At 40.9% G+C, this 14,401-nt stretch overlaps 1 protein-coding gene across 2 annotated transcripts in view; it reads left to right on the forward strand.

Annotated features, from left to right (window-relative positions):
* Positions 1 to 14,401, forward strand: part of EPB41L4B (erythrocyte membrane protein band 4.1 like 4B) — a 267,846-nt gene that overhangs the window by 111,473 nt on the left and 141,972 nt on the right. For both annotated transcript variants that reach the window (XM_054019078.1, XM_054019077.1), the window contains exons 5-7: positions 2,441 to 2,485; positions 6,361 to 6,413; positions 10,369 to 10,489. In XM_054019078.1, coding sequence (XP_053875053.1) covers positions 2,441 to 2,485; positions 6,361 to 6,413; positions 10,369 to 10,489 — 219 coding nt within the window. The remainder of the gene's footprint in view (positions 1 to 2,440; positions 2,486 to 6,360; positions 6,414 to 10,368; positions 10,490 to 14,401) is intronic.

Here is a 14,401-nt window from a genome sequence, read left to right on the forward strand (position 1 = left end):
GTTCTCCTGTCTATTTTGAATTGATTCAGTCTTCTAAATATTGAAAGGTCAGCTCACAATTTCCCAAACACATGAATGTGAAAAATTAGTTTGTTCGTCACAAGGTTCTGGTGACTCACAGTGCCTGATCCTTCCTATTCTGTTCCCAACATGTCTTTCAATTGCAGTAGAGAAATTAATAGAGGCGTTTGCTACGCTCTTCTTTTTGAAGACTGGAGACATGCATCATGCTGCTTTGAGCCCAGATGTCTTACTCATTTCATTCACCTCTTAACTCGCCCCTCAGCGGCTGTGGGGGTAGGAGAGGCTGGGCAGCCCCAACCCTTGCCATCCCCTAACCTCAAAGAGAGACACCCTGCTCCAGTAGACCCAAGGCAGGAGCCACTTTGGCTTGGTCTACACTACCACTTATGTCGGTATAACTTATTTCACTTGGGGGTGTGAATAAGCCACCCCCTGAGGGACGTAAGTTACGCTGACCTAAGTGCTCGTGTAGACAGTGCTATGTCAGTGGGATAGCATCTCCTTCCGACTTAGCTACCACCTCTCATGGAGGTGGATTTATTATACCGATGGGAGAGCTCTCTCCCGTCAGTATAGAGCATCTACACCAGATGCGCTACTAGCCCTTAGTGTGAGATTGCTGGGGGGAGGGGGAGGAGGGGGCAGGAAAGGCCAAGTGAGATGCCCCAGGCAGCAAGGTGGTTGTGATTTTTTCCAATCCACAAACCTTTGATTTAATAAAAATAAAACAAACGAATCCTCAGGCTTAGGAAAGAGTGACATGTGGATAGGGCATTAGTCTGGGAGACCCAGATTCAGTTACCTGCTCCACCACAGACTCCCTGTGTGGCCTTGGGCAGTCACTTGATCTCTCTGTGCCTCCCATCTACAAAATGAGGATCTCTGAGTTAGGGCATTTATTTACAATTAAAGATTGTGAGGCATGTAGGGTATGTCTACACTGCAATGTAAGTCCAGATTTAGTGGGACTTGAGTCAACTAACCTGTGTTGGGAGCTCTGGACTTGAGCGTCTACATTGTATTTTAACCCTACGTTAAGAACTTTCTAACTCATGCTTGAATCTAGGGCTCTGGTGTCCATACTGCAGTGTGCAGACCCGAGTCAATGTTACCAAATCCCAGAGAACCTAGCACCCGCCCTCCTCCCCCTGATATATGGCCGCTCTAGCCCTAGGACCATGTTGCACTGTGGAAAAACTTCACTGCCCACCCTACACATTACCAGAAAGCAGCTTGCTTTGCAAAAGGCTTGATCGGTTCACTCTCCATTGCAAATCCAGGAGGCTCTCTGATAGTGGGCTTGCAGATCGGTGATCAGAAGAGAATGGGTGAATGCTAAATTGAACATCTGCCAAAAGAGGATGGGGCTTCCATTTTCAATAGAGTGGATTGCAGATTGTTGGGATAGAGAGGAGTAGGGAAATTGTCTGATGGAATTGTGGGATACTTCCAGCTGACTCCAGGGAACAGAGATAACCTGTGCCTGCTGATGGGGTGTTGGGGGGAGGACAAAGTGAAGGCAGCCTGCTTCAGCAGTGATACTGAGCATGTTCAGTCTGTGTGGTGAGCATGCTCAGTACAAGCCAAGCAGCAAATCTGGGGGGGCATGTGAGATCCCTCCCCCCGCGTGCCTCATCTGTGCCTGAGAACCAAATTAAACAGGGCTGTGGCTACACTGCAAAGCAAAGGGGTTTGGACCCTGGGTCCCAGCTTGACTCAAGCTTGGATCCTCCAGCTCTGCAGGGTCCTGCGATTCTGGGTTCGAGCCCTGGGTTAGCGCAATTGCCGTGTAGACACAAAGGGAGTTATCCCTGAGCTCGGGCTTGCATTGCAGTGTAGACATACCCCTAGATGCTTCAGCAATGAGTGTCATGTAAGTACCAAAGATAGAAACTAAATAGGTAGGCCTATCTCCACTCTTCATGGAATCTTTGTTCTTCTCATTCAAAGCTCTTTTAATTTTTAAAATAAAGCCATAATTGCCTTTAGACTTCATAGCTCATTTAGGCTGCAATTCAGGACAGCACTTAAGTATGGGCTTATATCCCATTGGCTTCAGTAGAATTAAGGCTTCATGCTCAAAGTTGAGTACATGCTTTCAGTGCGATCTTAAATAAGGATGGGTTCCTGAAATGCTGCTTTATGACTTCATCCTGCAATATGTTGAGCAGTCCTGCGAGGTGTAAAATGTTCTGAACTCCCACTGACTTCAATGAGAGTTAAGGGTACTTAGCATCCCACAGGTGTGTGCAGTGCTCTTTATAATTGATCCCGAAGGCTCATGTAACTTACAAAACCAGTTTATGGAAATGTCTTGACTAAGAGCATACTCTTGACAAAGGGATAAGAGCTGAAAAGATGACTCTGTATGCATTTGATTGTTTGCTTATATTTATTTATTTAATTTATTTGTTAGGTACCTGTTTGTATTACAGCTCCGACAAGACATTCTTTCGGGAAAGTAAGTACATTTTTGTTCCTGTAACCTTGCTTAAAGTGTAAGTAAAAGAGCACCACTTTAAGGGTTAAAAGTATTACTTTAAGCCCATAAGCTCTTGCTGATCCTTTCTGTTATTCAAAGATGTATATAAGGAATTGTAAATTGCATTTACTGATCCAGTGTTCTCTTGTAAGTTTTTTCTTTTTCCATTAGAATACAGAAATGTATACACATACATTAATCATAATCAAATTAATAAAATCTAGTGGAATAAGAACTTTTTCATTTGGTCAGAAGGTGGTAGAAACATATCTATGCATACAATATTATGCAGAGCTTTCTGTGTCATAGTTTTAACAATTCCATTATCCTTAATGGCTATTTGCATGTTACAGATTTAATTGTAAGTGAGCATTATGCTGCAATTAGCCATTGTTAAATATTCAACAATAAAATACACTCGTACAACATGATTAAAATAAATAAACTTATATGGATCATACTAATCCTATGTATCCTGTTATCTTACATATATTTGAAACTGAAATGAGAAATAGTCAAAATACGACCCTTAAAAGAAACTGAGAAGCCCTGAGAGCTCTTAATTTGAACAATATATGGTGATGAAACTGAACATTGTGTTCTGTATGGAGTGGAAGATGGGAGTGATCAGCAAGAAAAGCTACCTTACTGAGGTCAGAACATGTAGGGATAAAGTGAGAAAGGCCAAAAGCCATGTAGAGTTGGACCTTGCAAAGGGAATTAAAACAAATAGTAAAAGATTCTATAGCCATATAAATAAGAAGAAAACAAAGAAAGAAGAAGTGGGACTGCTAAACACTGAGGATGGTGTGGAGGTTAAGGATAATCTAGGCATGGCCGAATATCTAAACAAATACTTTGTCTCAGTCTTTAATGAGGAGCTTAGGGATAATGGTAGGATGACAAATGGGAACGAGGCTATGGAGGTAGATATTACCACATCCGAGGTAGAAGCCAAACTCGAACAGCTTAATGGGACTAAATCGGGCGGCCCAGATAATCTTCATCCAAGAATATTAAAGGAACTGGCACATGAAATTGCAAGCCCATTAGCAAGAATTTTTAATGAATCTGTAAACTCGGGGGTTGTACCATATGACTGGAGAATGGCTAACATAGTTCCTATCTTTAAGAAAGGGAAAAATGTGATCTGGGCAACTACAAGCCTGTTAGTTTGACATCTGTAGTATGCAAGGTCTTGGAAAAAAATTTGAAAGAGAAAGTAGTTAAGGACATTGAGGTCAATGGTAATTGGGAGAAATTACAACATAGTTTTACAAAAGGTAGATTGTGCGAAACCAACCTGATCTCCTTCTTTGAGAAGGTAACAGATTTTTTTAGACAAAGGAAAGGCAGTGGATCTAATTTACCTCAATTTCAGTAAGGTATTTGATACAGTTCCACATGGGGAATTATTAGCTAAATTGGAAAAGATGGGGATCAATATGAAAATTGAAAGGTGGATGAGGAACTGGTTAAAGGGGAGACTACAATGAGTTGTACTGAAAGGTGAACTGTCAGTCTGGAGGGAGGTTACTAATGCAGTTTCTCAGGGATCGGTTTTGGGACCAATCTTATTTAATCTTTTTATTACTAACCTTGGCAGAAAAAGTGGGAATGTGCTAATAAAGTTTGCAAGATGACACAAAGCTGGGAGGTATTGCCAATACAGAGAAGGACTGGGATATCATATAGGAAGATCTGGATGACCTTGTAAACTGGAGTAATAGTAATAGGATGAAATTTAATAGTGAAAAGTGCAAGGTCATGCATTTAGGGATTAATAACAAGAATTATTGTTATAAGCTGGGAATGCATCAGTTGGAAGTAACAGAGGAGGAGAAGGACCTCGGAGTATTGGTTGATTACAGGATGATTATGAGCCGCCAATGTGATATGGCCGTGAAAAAAGTTAATGCGGTCTTGGGATGCATCAGGCGAAGTATTTCTAGTAGAGATAAGGAGGTGTTAGTATTGTTATACAAGGCACTGGTGAGACTCATCAGGAATACCGTGTGCAGTTCTGGTCTCCCATGTTTAAGAAGGATGAATTCAAACTGGAACAGGTACAGAGAAGGGCTACTAGGATGATCCGAGGAATGGAAAACCTGTCTTATGAAAGGAGACTCAAAGAGCTTGGCTTGTTTAGCCTAACCAAAAGAAGGCTGAGGGGTGATATGATTGCTCTCTACAAATATATCAGAGGAATAAATACCATGGAGGGAGAGGAATTATTTAAGCTCAGTACCAGTGTGGACACAAGAACAAATGGATATAAACTGGCCATCAGGAAGTTTAGACTTGAAATTAGACAAAGATTTCTAACTATCAGAGGAGTGAAGTTCTGGAACAGCCTTCCAAGGGGAGCAGTGGGGGCAAAAGACATATCTGGCTTCAAGCCTAAGCTTGATAAATTTATGGAGGGGGTGGTATAATGGGCTAGCCTAATTTTGGCAATTAATTGGTCTTTAACTATTAGCAGTAAATAGGCCCAATGGCCTGTGATGGGATGTTAGATGGGGAGGGATCTGAATTACTACAGAGAATTCTTTCCTGGGTGTCTGGCTGGTGAGTCTTGCCCACATGCTCAGGGTTTAGCTGATCACCATATTTGGGGTCAGGAAGGAATTTTCCTCCAGGGCAGATTGGCGGAGGCCCTGGGGTTTTTTTGCCTTCCTCTGCAGCGTGGGGCATGGGTCACTTGCTGGAAGATTCTCTGCATCTTGAAGTCTTTAAACCATGATTTGAGAACTTCAGTGACTCAGACACAGGTTTGATACAGGAGTGGGTGGGTGAGATTCTGTAGCCTGCATTGTTCAGGAGGTCAGACTAGATGATCATAATGGTCCCTTCTGAAGAGCAAGAAAAAGATTTGGTTAATAAATAGCTAAAATACAGTAAATATTGTATTTTTTGTTTTTTTAGGACATTAGAAGGTTTCAATCTGAACCAGAAGTTTATTATTTATTACACAATAAAACAAGTGGCACATACAAATGGGAAAATGATTATACTCTGTGTGTAATTAGGACAAAGAATGTCTTGATCTGTATGATTATTTAAAATGTAATGTGAGCTTGCCATTCTTGTCAGTATGACAGATGCAAGGGAGTGGAAAAAAACACTCAATAATAGTGTCAACACTTATTATTTAAGATGCTTAAAATGTTTTTTGCAGCCTCACTCTTTTTGACAAATGTAATTGTGCATTTGTGAGGTAAATATATATATATATTTTATTTTAAAAGTTATAAAGAAAAATATTTAATCTTAGACTGGGGTGTTTCCTAGAATCCATTGTAGGAATACTACCTATTTTCTTCTTCTGGATTAATGTTTTCAGTATTAGTTTAAACATGATTTATAGTTGAGAATATCATGTTTTCAGTATTAATGAGAAATTACTAAACTAAGAAATTATTAGTTTAATTACTAACTTGTAACTAAACTTAATTAAATGGAAATATTAGTATTAGAATGATCTAAATACCATGCAATTTAACTGATACTTTGGAGTCAATATTTTATTTTCAGTTAGACTGTTGGAGAACTCTTAGATTCTTCTGGAGAAAGGGCTTATATAAAGTATAATTTAAGAAATGTGCATATTTTTATTGCACCTTTAAGACTAACAGAAGTATTGGAGCATAAGCTTTCGTGGGTGAATGCCCACTTCATCAGACGCAAGACGTCTTGCGTCTGATGAAGTGGGCATTCACCCACGAAAGCTTATGCTCCAATACTTCTGTTAGTCTTAAAGGTGCCACAGGACCCTCTGTTGCTTTTTACAGATTCAGACTAACACGGCTACCCCTCTGATACATATTTTTATTGTTTGTTTCATCTCTTTAAAGACTGAAATGTCCGTATGATACTGCTGTGGAACTAGCAGCTCTATGTCTTCAAGGTATGTGACTATTTAGAAGGAATTTGCATAACCTTTTATTTTAAAAAGTTGACCAACAATTTCTTCACATATTTTTCCCTTTTGTCATGAATAGGCACTAATTGACAGTACATTTGTTTAAGTGGCAGCTATTTTTATTGTGGTTAGTCACTAGTATCATAAATTTGCTGAGTTTTAGAATCTCTGACTCATAATCAGACATTTGTGAAACTTTTGTAATGAAACTCAGTTCATGTTCATTGTTTTGAAATTATGTGCCATGGCTTGACTGAGCATAGGCCTAATATTGGGCATGGTCCAAAGTCCACTGACGTCAAAAAGAGTCTTTCCATTAAATATAATGGGCTTTGGATCCTTCAAGTTTAGTGTTTTGGGACCAAGTAGTGGTTTTGGATTAGATTGACTATGAAATTCTGGGTTCAATTCAACCTAGGATTAGGAACAAAATTCAGGGAAGACAAGACCAGGCAAAAGTAGTAATAATAACAATAACATCATTTCCCATGCAATTGTGATCCATATTGCACAGTTTTGTTCATACTGTAAACGTACACAAAGATGATAAAGGAATTGTTTACTCCCTTTTCTTTTCTTTCATGTTGCTTCTTTACTCTCTCAACATGGACCTTCTGGGTTAAAGTCCAGAGCCCACATTAGCTTCAAATTGTTATGCACTTATTTTTATCTGTGGAGACTCTAGAATATCACAAGCACCGGTAACTTCATCACAATTTTAGACAAGGAGAACTGTTCATAGAACAGCTTGACATGTCTACAGTTCTGGTAATCAAAGATATGGAGAATTATATCTCTACTAAGAAAAGGAATAGAGCAGGTCATCCATTTACAGCATTACCAGTATCATAAAAGAAATTTTTCTTATCCAGTATCAAAACCAATATTTTAAAAACTGTATGTCAAAACAAAGTACTTATAAATGGTGATGGCATTTTTTTTCTTTGATCCAATCAATTTTTCTCTATTTGGAGGTACTTATAGTAACTTTCTCTAAAATAATGTCGTACGTTGGCACTGTAATATTGAATTCTCTCTGCAGATATTAGAATTACAATTTTTGGATCATTTCTTGTATATTTCTTTCCTTTATATTGATATTGGAGACTTGTAAATAAGCAGAGGAGTTTAAAGAACTGTAAAATGATTATTCCCTCCTCAGTAGTTTAAACTTCACCCAAAATTTAAATGTATCTTTTAGTGTGGCTTTTTTAAGGGTGAGCAGGATGATAAAAGGGCAGGTCACATAGGAATTGGTGTCTTAATCATTTTAAATGGGGGCCAGATTCTTTCTCTTAACCAAGACTCTATTTTTTCTTCACCGTTATGGCTGGTTTATGAATAATATTGTTCTATTAGATTAATTCTTTTATTGTTTCAACTAACTGCCTTAAGAGCTGGTGTTTTCTTTACAAAAGTACAATTTACATCTCAAAGACAACGCAAAGAAAAATCTGGAGAGAAGCATCTATTCATGCTTTTGTAGCTGCTTTAGAATTCTCCTGTATTGCAACTTCCACTTTATATAGTATTTTAAAGTTTGGTTTTATTCAGTCTAAAATAATTGGTACAATACGTTAAATTATATATTTAAGGTCACTCTGACACAATTCACTTAACCAGCTGCATTTCTGAGCTACTAATTGAAACCAACAAGTGAACTCTTCCTCATATATTTTAAATATCTCAAGTTGTCTGTTTGCATTATCACATTTATAAAATCCTATTACACATTTATTTTTCTTTCTACATTAAAGAGACAGTGGTGTCTCTACAGGTGAAATAATTTTACACTTTTTAAAGACACCTGGGTAGCTACCTCATTTTAAAATGCATCCACCAGTTGGTGCATTTATTTATAATTTGTCTATTTACACGTTAGAATGCAGAACACACTCCAAAATAAGCCATCCTCATCCCTGAACCTCCAGTAAAAACTTGAGAAAAGAGATGGACCTAGGACTATGCCTCAAATGTCAACAAATTTGCATTCTGTTGAGCCAGCCAGGGAAGCTAAATGTACAAAACTGGCTCTGCTGATTTATCCTTATCAGCATCAGAGGCTTCTGACTTCTCTCAGACACAAAACAGCAGCAGAGTTGTCAAATGTCTCTGTGAAAACTTGTGTATATGTTTTACTGTTGTAATTCACATTGGAAAATACTGTTGAGCAAAAAATATACATGTGATAATGATCTCATTATATTTAATATTTTAGACACCCTAAAATTTGGTCACAAATTTAATTGTTGGCTAACAATTAATCTGGGTGTCCTTGATCACTTAAAATAATTCATTATCATTTTTTATCTTCAAAAAGACTATTTTTCCATGTAAATAGTCTTTCTATTCTGTATTTCTGCAACTTTTATGTGTAATGTTCACATGAAGCAATAGTAGATTTTCTTCAACAGAACTGACTTTCTTAATTCCTTTGTTGTTCATGACAGCAAGAACACAGATGCATTATAAATAAGGCTACGTGTCTGTCACAGAAGTCACGGACTCTGTGACTTTCCGTGACTTCTGCAGCGGCCTGTGCTGACCCTGGGCCAGCAGCAGAAGTTTCGGTGTGTGGAAGGGGGCTCAGGGCTGGGGCAGGGAGTTTGGGGTGTGGGCGGTGCTTACCTTGGGGCTCCCCGGCTCCCACCGACATATCTCTGCAGCTCCTAGGCAGAGAGGCCAGGGGGCTTGGCATGTAGCTCGCGGCCACAGGTGCTACCCCCACAGCTCCCATTAGCTGTGGTTCTCGCCCAACCAGCAGGGGTCCCGGGTTGCGCCTGGCTCCCGCACCCCAGCACCAGCGTGGATCCTGCGCAGCGCTTCCCTCCCCGCCCCCCCAAGCATGGGTCCCAGGCTGTGCGCCACTGCCTGCACGCGCGCGCACACACACACCCTCTAGTGCCAGTGGGGGTCCCTGGCCGTGCAACACCACCCGCCTCCTCCCCCATAATAGAGGGGGTCCCGGCCACCCTCCTCAGCACCCACGGTGCCCCCAGACCACCCCTACCTGTGGTCCTCCAGCCCAAGTTTTAGTTAGGGGCATATAGTAAAAATCATGGGCAGGTCATGGGGTCGTGAATTTTTGTTTACTGCCCATGACCTGCCCATCACTTTTACTAAAAGTACCCATTAAAGCACCAACATTAGCGCACATGTAGGCATGTGTCATTTGTATGTGGTAGCATTGGGAATGCATGTTTGCTGCATATATGTTAAACAGTACTGAAGCAGTTAAATTGCAAATTATTTGTATAGGTCAGACATTCATGGAACCATGTGGGAAATTTCTCACCAAATTTCTCGGGGCTCAATTCAGTAGGGTTCTGATCTCAATTATAGGGTGCTGAACACCTTGCAGGATCAATACCAGGCTCAATCTGTGCCTTCCAAAAAAAAAAAAAAAAAAAAGCTCTTCCCAAATATATACTACAGACATGAAAATTATGATAGTGTTGGGGTTTTAGAAAATGCTATAATCAATTTCTTGATACTAGCTACTGTATCGTTACATTTCCATATATACAGTATGGGAAGAAATATGCAATCGTGGAAAACACTACTTAGTGATGGAAAAAATACATGTTTCAATTAAAGGAAATGCGTAGTATCCTTGTATGTAAAAGCAGTGCATTTGATCTGTTTTGAATTGAAATTATATTCCTCTTGAAATCCCTTAAATGCAAGAAGTAGCAGTATTTCATGTGTTTAGAATTCTGAATCTGTGTCCTAAACTTTCCTATAGAGTTTCTAGTCTGATTTGTAATTTGAGATGGCAGAACTTAAGTACTTATACAGATGACAACAACAAATGTATATTCTAAAACTTCTTCGGTAGGCTGCTAAATAGGGATATGGAAGTATCTTTGTAGAAGCAAGTTGTTTTTTAATGTTTGTGGTGACAGAGTGACCTTTTTTCTGGCTTTCTGAATGATTCCAGCTGAACTTGGAGAGTGTGAGCACCCAGAACACACACCAGAACTAGTGTCTGAATTCAGATTTACACCAAACCAGACTGAAGCTATGGAATTTGATATCTTTCAGAAATGGAAAGATTGCAGGTATGGTACCTGTGTGGTGGTGTCAGTTATAATAAAGTTACACAAGAGATTCTTCTCCAAAATCAAATATTGCTGCCTAGACCCCTGTTTTGGGGTCAAACAGTCTCAATGTGTGTTGTTTTAGGGGTTTTCTAGAGACCTCTAGAACCCCTTTAAAGAAGTGACAGGCATTAACATCAGACAGGGTTGTGTGGTTAAGTTAATTGCAAGTTTCTGCATTTTTGGCTCCATTTTTTCTCCTTGACCTGTGTTGAAGGAGTTCATTTTCCACAAGTGAGAATTTTCATGCCTTCCAAGCCTCCTTCACTTAAGCAAGCAAGACTCCTTCACTTAATTTGTAGTTAAGGTAGCATTGTCAAAGATCTATTTTTGCCCACACACTCAATCTTTCAAAGATTTCAGGTATTTGGTATCAAACCAGAAGCCTAAATCCAACCCTCCCAGCCTGTGTGTGTTGGTTTGTGGGGGGGGTTGGATGAGGATGAAATTGAGACATGAACCAGGAATGTCTTAGCTCAGAAATCTTCATCTTAAAGCCAAAATATTGAGTCCCCTTTGGTCAAAAGGAACTTGACTATTGGAAATTATGAAGATTGTATTAGCCACTATTCAGTTTTTCTAAAACTTTGGAGAACTTACGAATCTGGATTGTTGCAGTAGTACTGTGCTATTTGCAGCTATAACCAGTTACGTGGCAGCAATTCAGTGGAGTAAGAGATAATTAGCAGTAATGGAAAAGGAATAACTTGGACATTTTGAACTTTAATGCTCTCCTCTTAACAAATGGATATAGAGGCACTAATGTGCAGTTTTGTAACTTGCTTTTCTCATGCTGTCATAGAAACTGATGACACATTAGAGGCATGCAATTTTATTTTTTTTCTGATAAGTCACTTTTTTGAGAAATGGGAGTTTGGTTTAGTATAGCTTCTTGGAATCTTTGAGCTTGTTATGGACTCCAATGACATTACATTGAAGTCAAGCGTGGTTTTCAAACCAAGTCTCCATTTGTGTGGTACAATTGTTCTCCCCCAAACAAATCGTCATTAAAAAGCATGAACGAACTGTGGATGCAAACTTGTGCCCTCAGAAATGGAAGCCCAGTTTAAAAATTAGGCCCCATAACACCAAAGTTTTTTTTATTACTGGTCCCTATGTGTATTCTACCATACACCTGAGAGTGAAAATCTTGCAAGTAGTGTCCATTCGTCCGTGTCTGCACCTTGGAACTCCTTGTGCTCAGCACCGAGGATATAAGGGGAGGTGCAGATTGACCGCCTCTTCGGTTTCTTCTTACTGCTGCATGGCCTGAGTCGGAATCCTCTGTATCTGGAGGTATCCTTGCACTGTCTTCATCTCTGTTACATATAATTGTATAAAATCTGGTAGTGTTTTTATAGAGTTTTATAGTATTCTGTATAGTTAGTGTAGCTTAGTTTTCCCAACCTTGAGGACTCTCTCTGTCTCCCCTTTTGGGAGTAGGACTATGCTCAGAATTCTGGGATTTAAAAACTTTGTGTCCTGTCCTCGCTTCTTCTCACTCTGTTTATTGCATTGGTGCACAAATCTCCACCAAATGCACTATCTGTTGCTTCCTCCCACTCCAGAACCAAGAGGGATGAGAGCTTTGCTTGAGGAAACACTTCATGGAGAAAGCCATAAGACTTCAGTCAGATCCAGACTCGGGATGCCTTCCTGTATGTCAATCTCAGTCCTTGAGCATCGCACTTTTGAGCATGAGCTCTGGAGCAGAGGTCAGATCAGCTAACTCTAAGCTGGTCTTGTCAAGAGAATGAGGGGCACTGTCAGAGACATAAAAACAGATCTCTCTCTAAGTCTGTTTCCAGAAGAAGGATCCCTCCTCGACCTCTTCCAAGTCAGTTGAGTCTCCATGTACAGGTCCCAAGGACTTAGGTTTGCCTAAGCCTCCAGACCATGACGTAAAAGTGTGCAGGAACAAAGCTCCAACGGTACCAGCCCCAGCATTGACACTGATGCTGACTGTAATCTCTAGCCAGAAGACCAACAACCACCTGTACCAACCAAGAGCTCTAGATGGAACTCTTTCTCTGACAGAACTAGCCTGGCCCCACAGGGATCCACCAACCACTGTCTGTCGTGGCACCAGATCTGGCGAAAACCAACAACTGGGACATCTAGAACATCAGGACAGACTGAGACATATACTACCCTGGACCAACAGTGTCCTCTACTTTTGGGTCCAATCCTTCTGAGTGACATTTTGACCCCAGAAAAGGAGCCACCTCAAGGAGAATAAGTTACTCCCCTAGTCTGTCTAGGAGCCACAGCTTCCTTCCTGTCATTGACAGTACTGCCAATGGAGTTTGCTTTCTCATCTGCTGAATCCTATGTCCAGTACGAACCATCGCCTACCTAGGGAGGTTAGCATAGACAGGACTTCAAGAATTTCTTGGACCTGTCCTGAGCTCAGGTAGGATTACCCTCCAAGAGATTTCTCATATATAATGCCTTGCCACCACCACCCCCCCCTCCCAAACAGCCTTTGACCCATAGTAGTGACCCTATTGGGGTCTGGGGGATCCTTATGCATGTCACCCAGATCCATGCACTCGACAAGAGCGTCACATTGTCCCTCTCCTCCTGACAACAGCATCTGGCTTCTTAGGAATATGTGGAGGAGGAAGATGATGAGCCGGATCAGGTGATATCAACAAGCATATCCTCTTCCTCACCTGATGGGGTAATTGCCCCATCTTCACCATTCCTGCCTGATGACCATAGGCAATATCAATAACTATTGCAGAGGGCAGCAGCAGAACTTCAGATTCCATTAGAAGTTCAAGATACGAAGCACAAACTCTTGGATATTCTGCAGCCCACCAGACCAATCAGATATCTCTCCTGGTGAATGAGGCCAGTATGGAACCAGCTAGAATGGTATGGCATACAACAGCAACCTGTACTTCTATGACTAAAAGGGCTGAGAAATATTACTTTGTGCCTGTGAAAGGGGCAGAATTATTGTTTACCCACCAAGCCCTGAACTCCCTAGTAGTACAAGTAGCCACAGAAAGATCCAGATAGCAACACCCTAAAACCATTGCTGCAGACAACACCTGGGCCTTCTGGGGAGGAAGGTATTTACATCCACCAGTCTCCAGTTCAGAATCTCTAGCTACCAGCTCCTGTTAGCAAAATAATATTTTATGAACTACACAAAGTTCCTGGAATTCTAAGATAAAATTCCCCCAGGAAGACAAGGCGGAATTCCAAGCCCTTACTGAGGAAGATAGACTTGTGGCTAAAACCTCACTGCAAGCTGCAGTGGATTAGACTTCCTGGTCATTTATACCTCGGCCCCAAAGAGGCTTGCAATGACTGAAGAACATGAGTACCGACTAAAGACCATGAGTACCAACCTCAAGGCAGACTGTTAGGAAGCAGGGCACAAACCCCAAATTGGTTGTGGTGGTCTATATTTAGCTTTCACCAACCAATTATCAAGTGTAAACTCCTCAGGCACTACAACAGCCTTAATATGTAGTCCCAGATAGTCCCCTGGGGTAGTCCATTCTATTTCGCTCCTCCCCCCCTCAGATAAGTGTTCCTTTGTGATAGATGGCCCTTTACACCAAGAATCACAGCAATACTCAAGTTACTTCCAGTTCCAAAGGACCAGTCACTTACCCCAGTCAATTGTGTGATGGGTTCGGTCACAGAGATCCCCTTGGGACTGTCACCTGACGTGCTAGAATTACCTCTGAGCCCGTTTTTCACTGCCAACTTGGGACTCCTGAACCCTGCCTTGTTGAGCCACACATGCTAGTCTGCTGCAACCCTGACCCAGGTCTGGTCCACGCCCCAAAAGCTGCAGGCTTTAACCAAAACTGCTCAGCAAGTCACCTATCTCCAGCACCCAGCTCCCAGTGG

Source organism: Malaclemys terrapin, chromosome 2 (genome assembly GCF_027887155.1).
Source record: "Malaclemys terrapin pileata isolate rMalTer1 chromosome 2, rMalTer1.hap1, whole genome shotgun sequence".
NCBI classification, from domain to species: domain Eukaryota; kingdom Metazoa; phylum Chordata; order Testudines; family Emydidae; genus Malaclemys; species Malaclemys terrapin.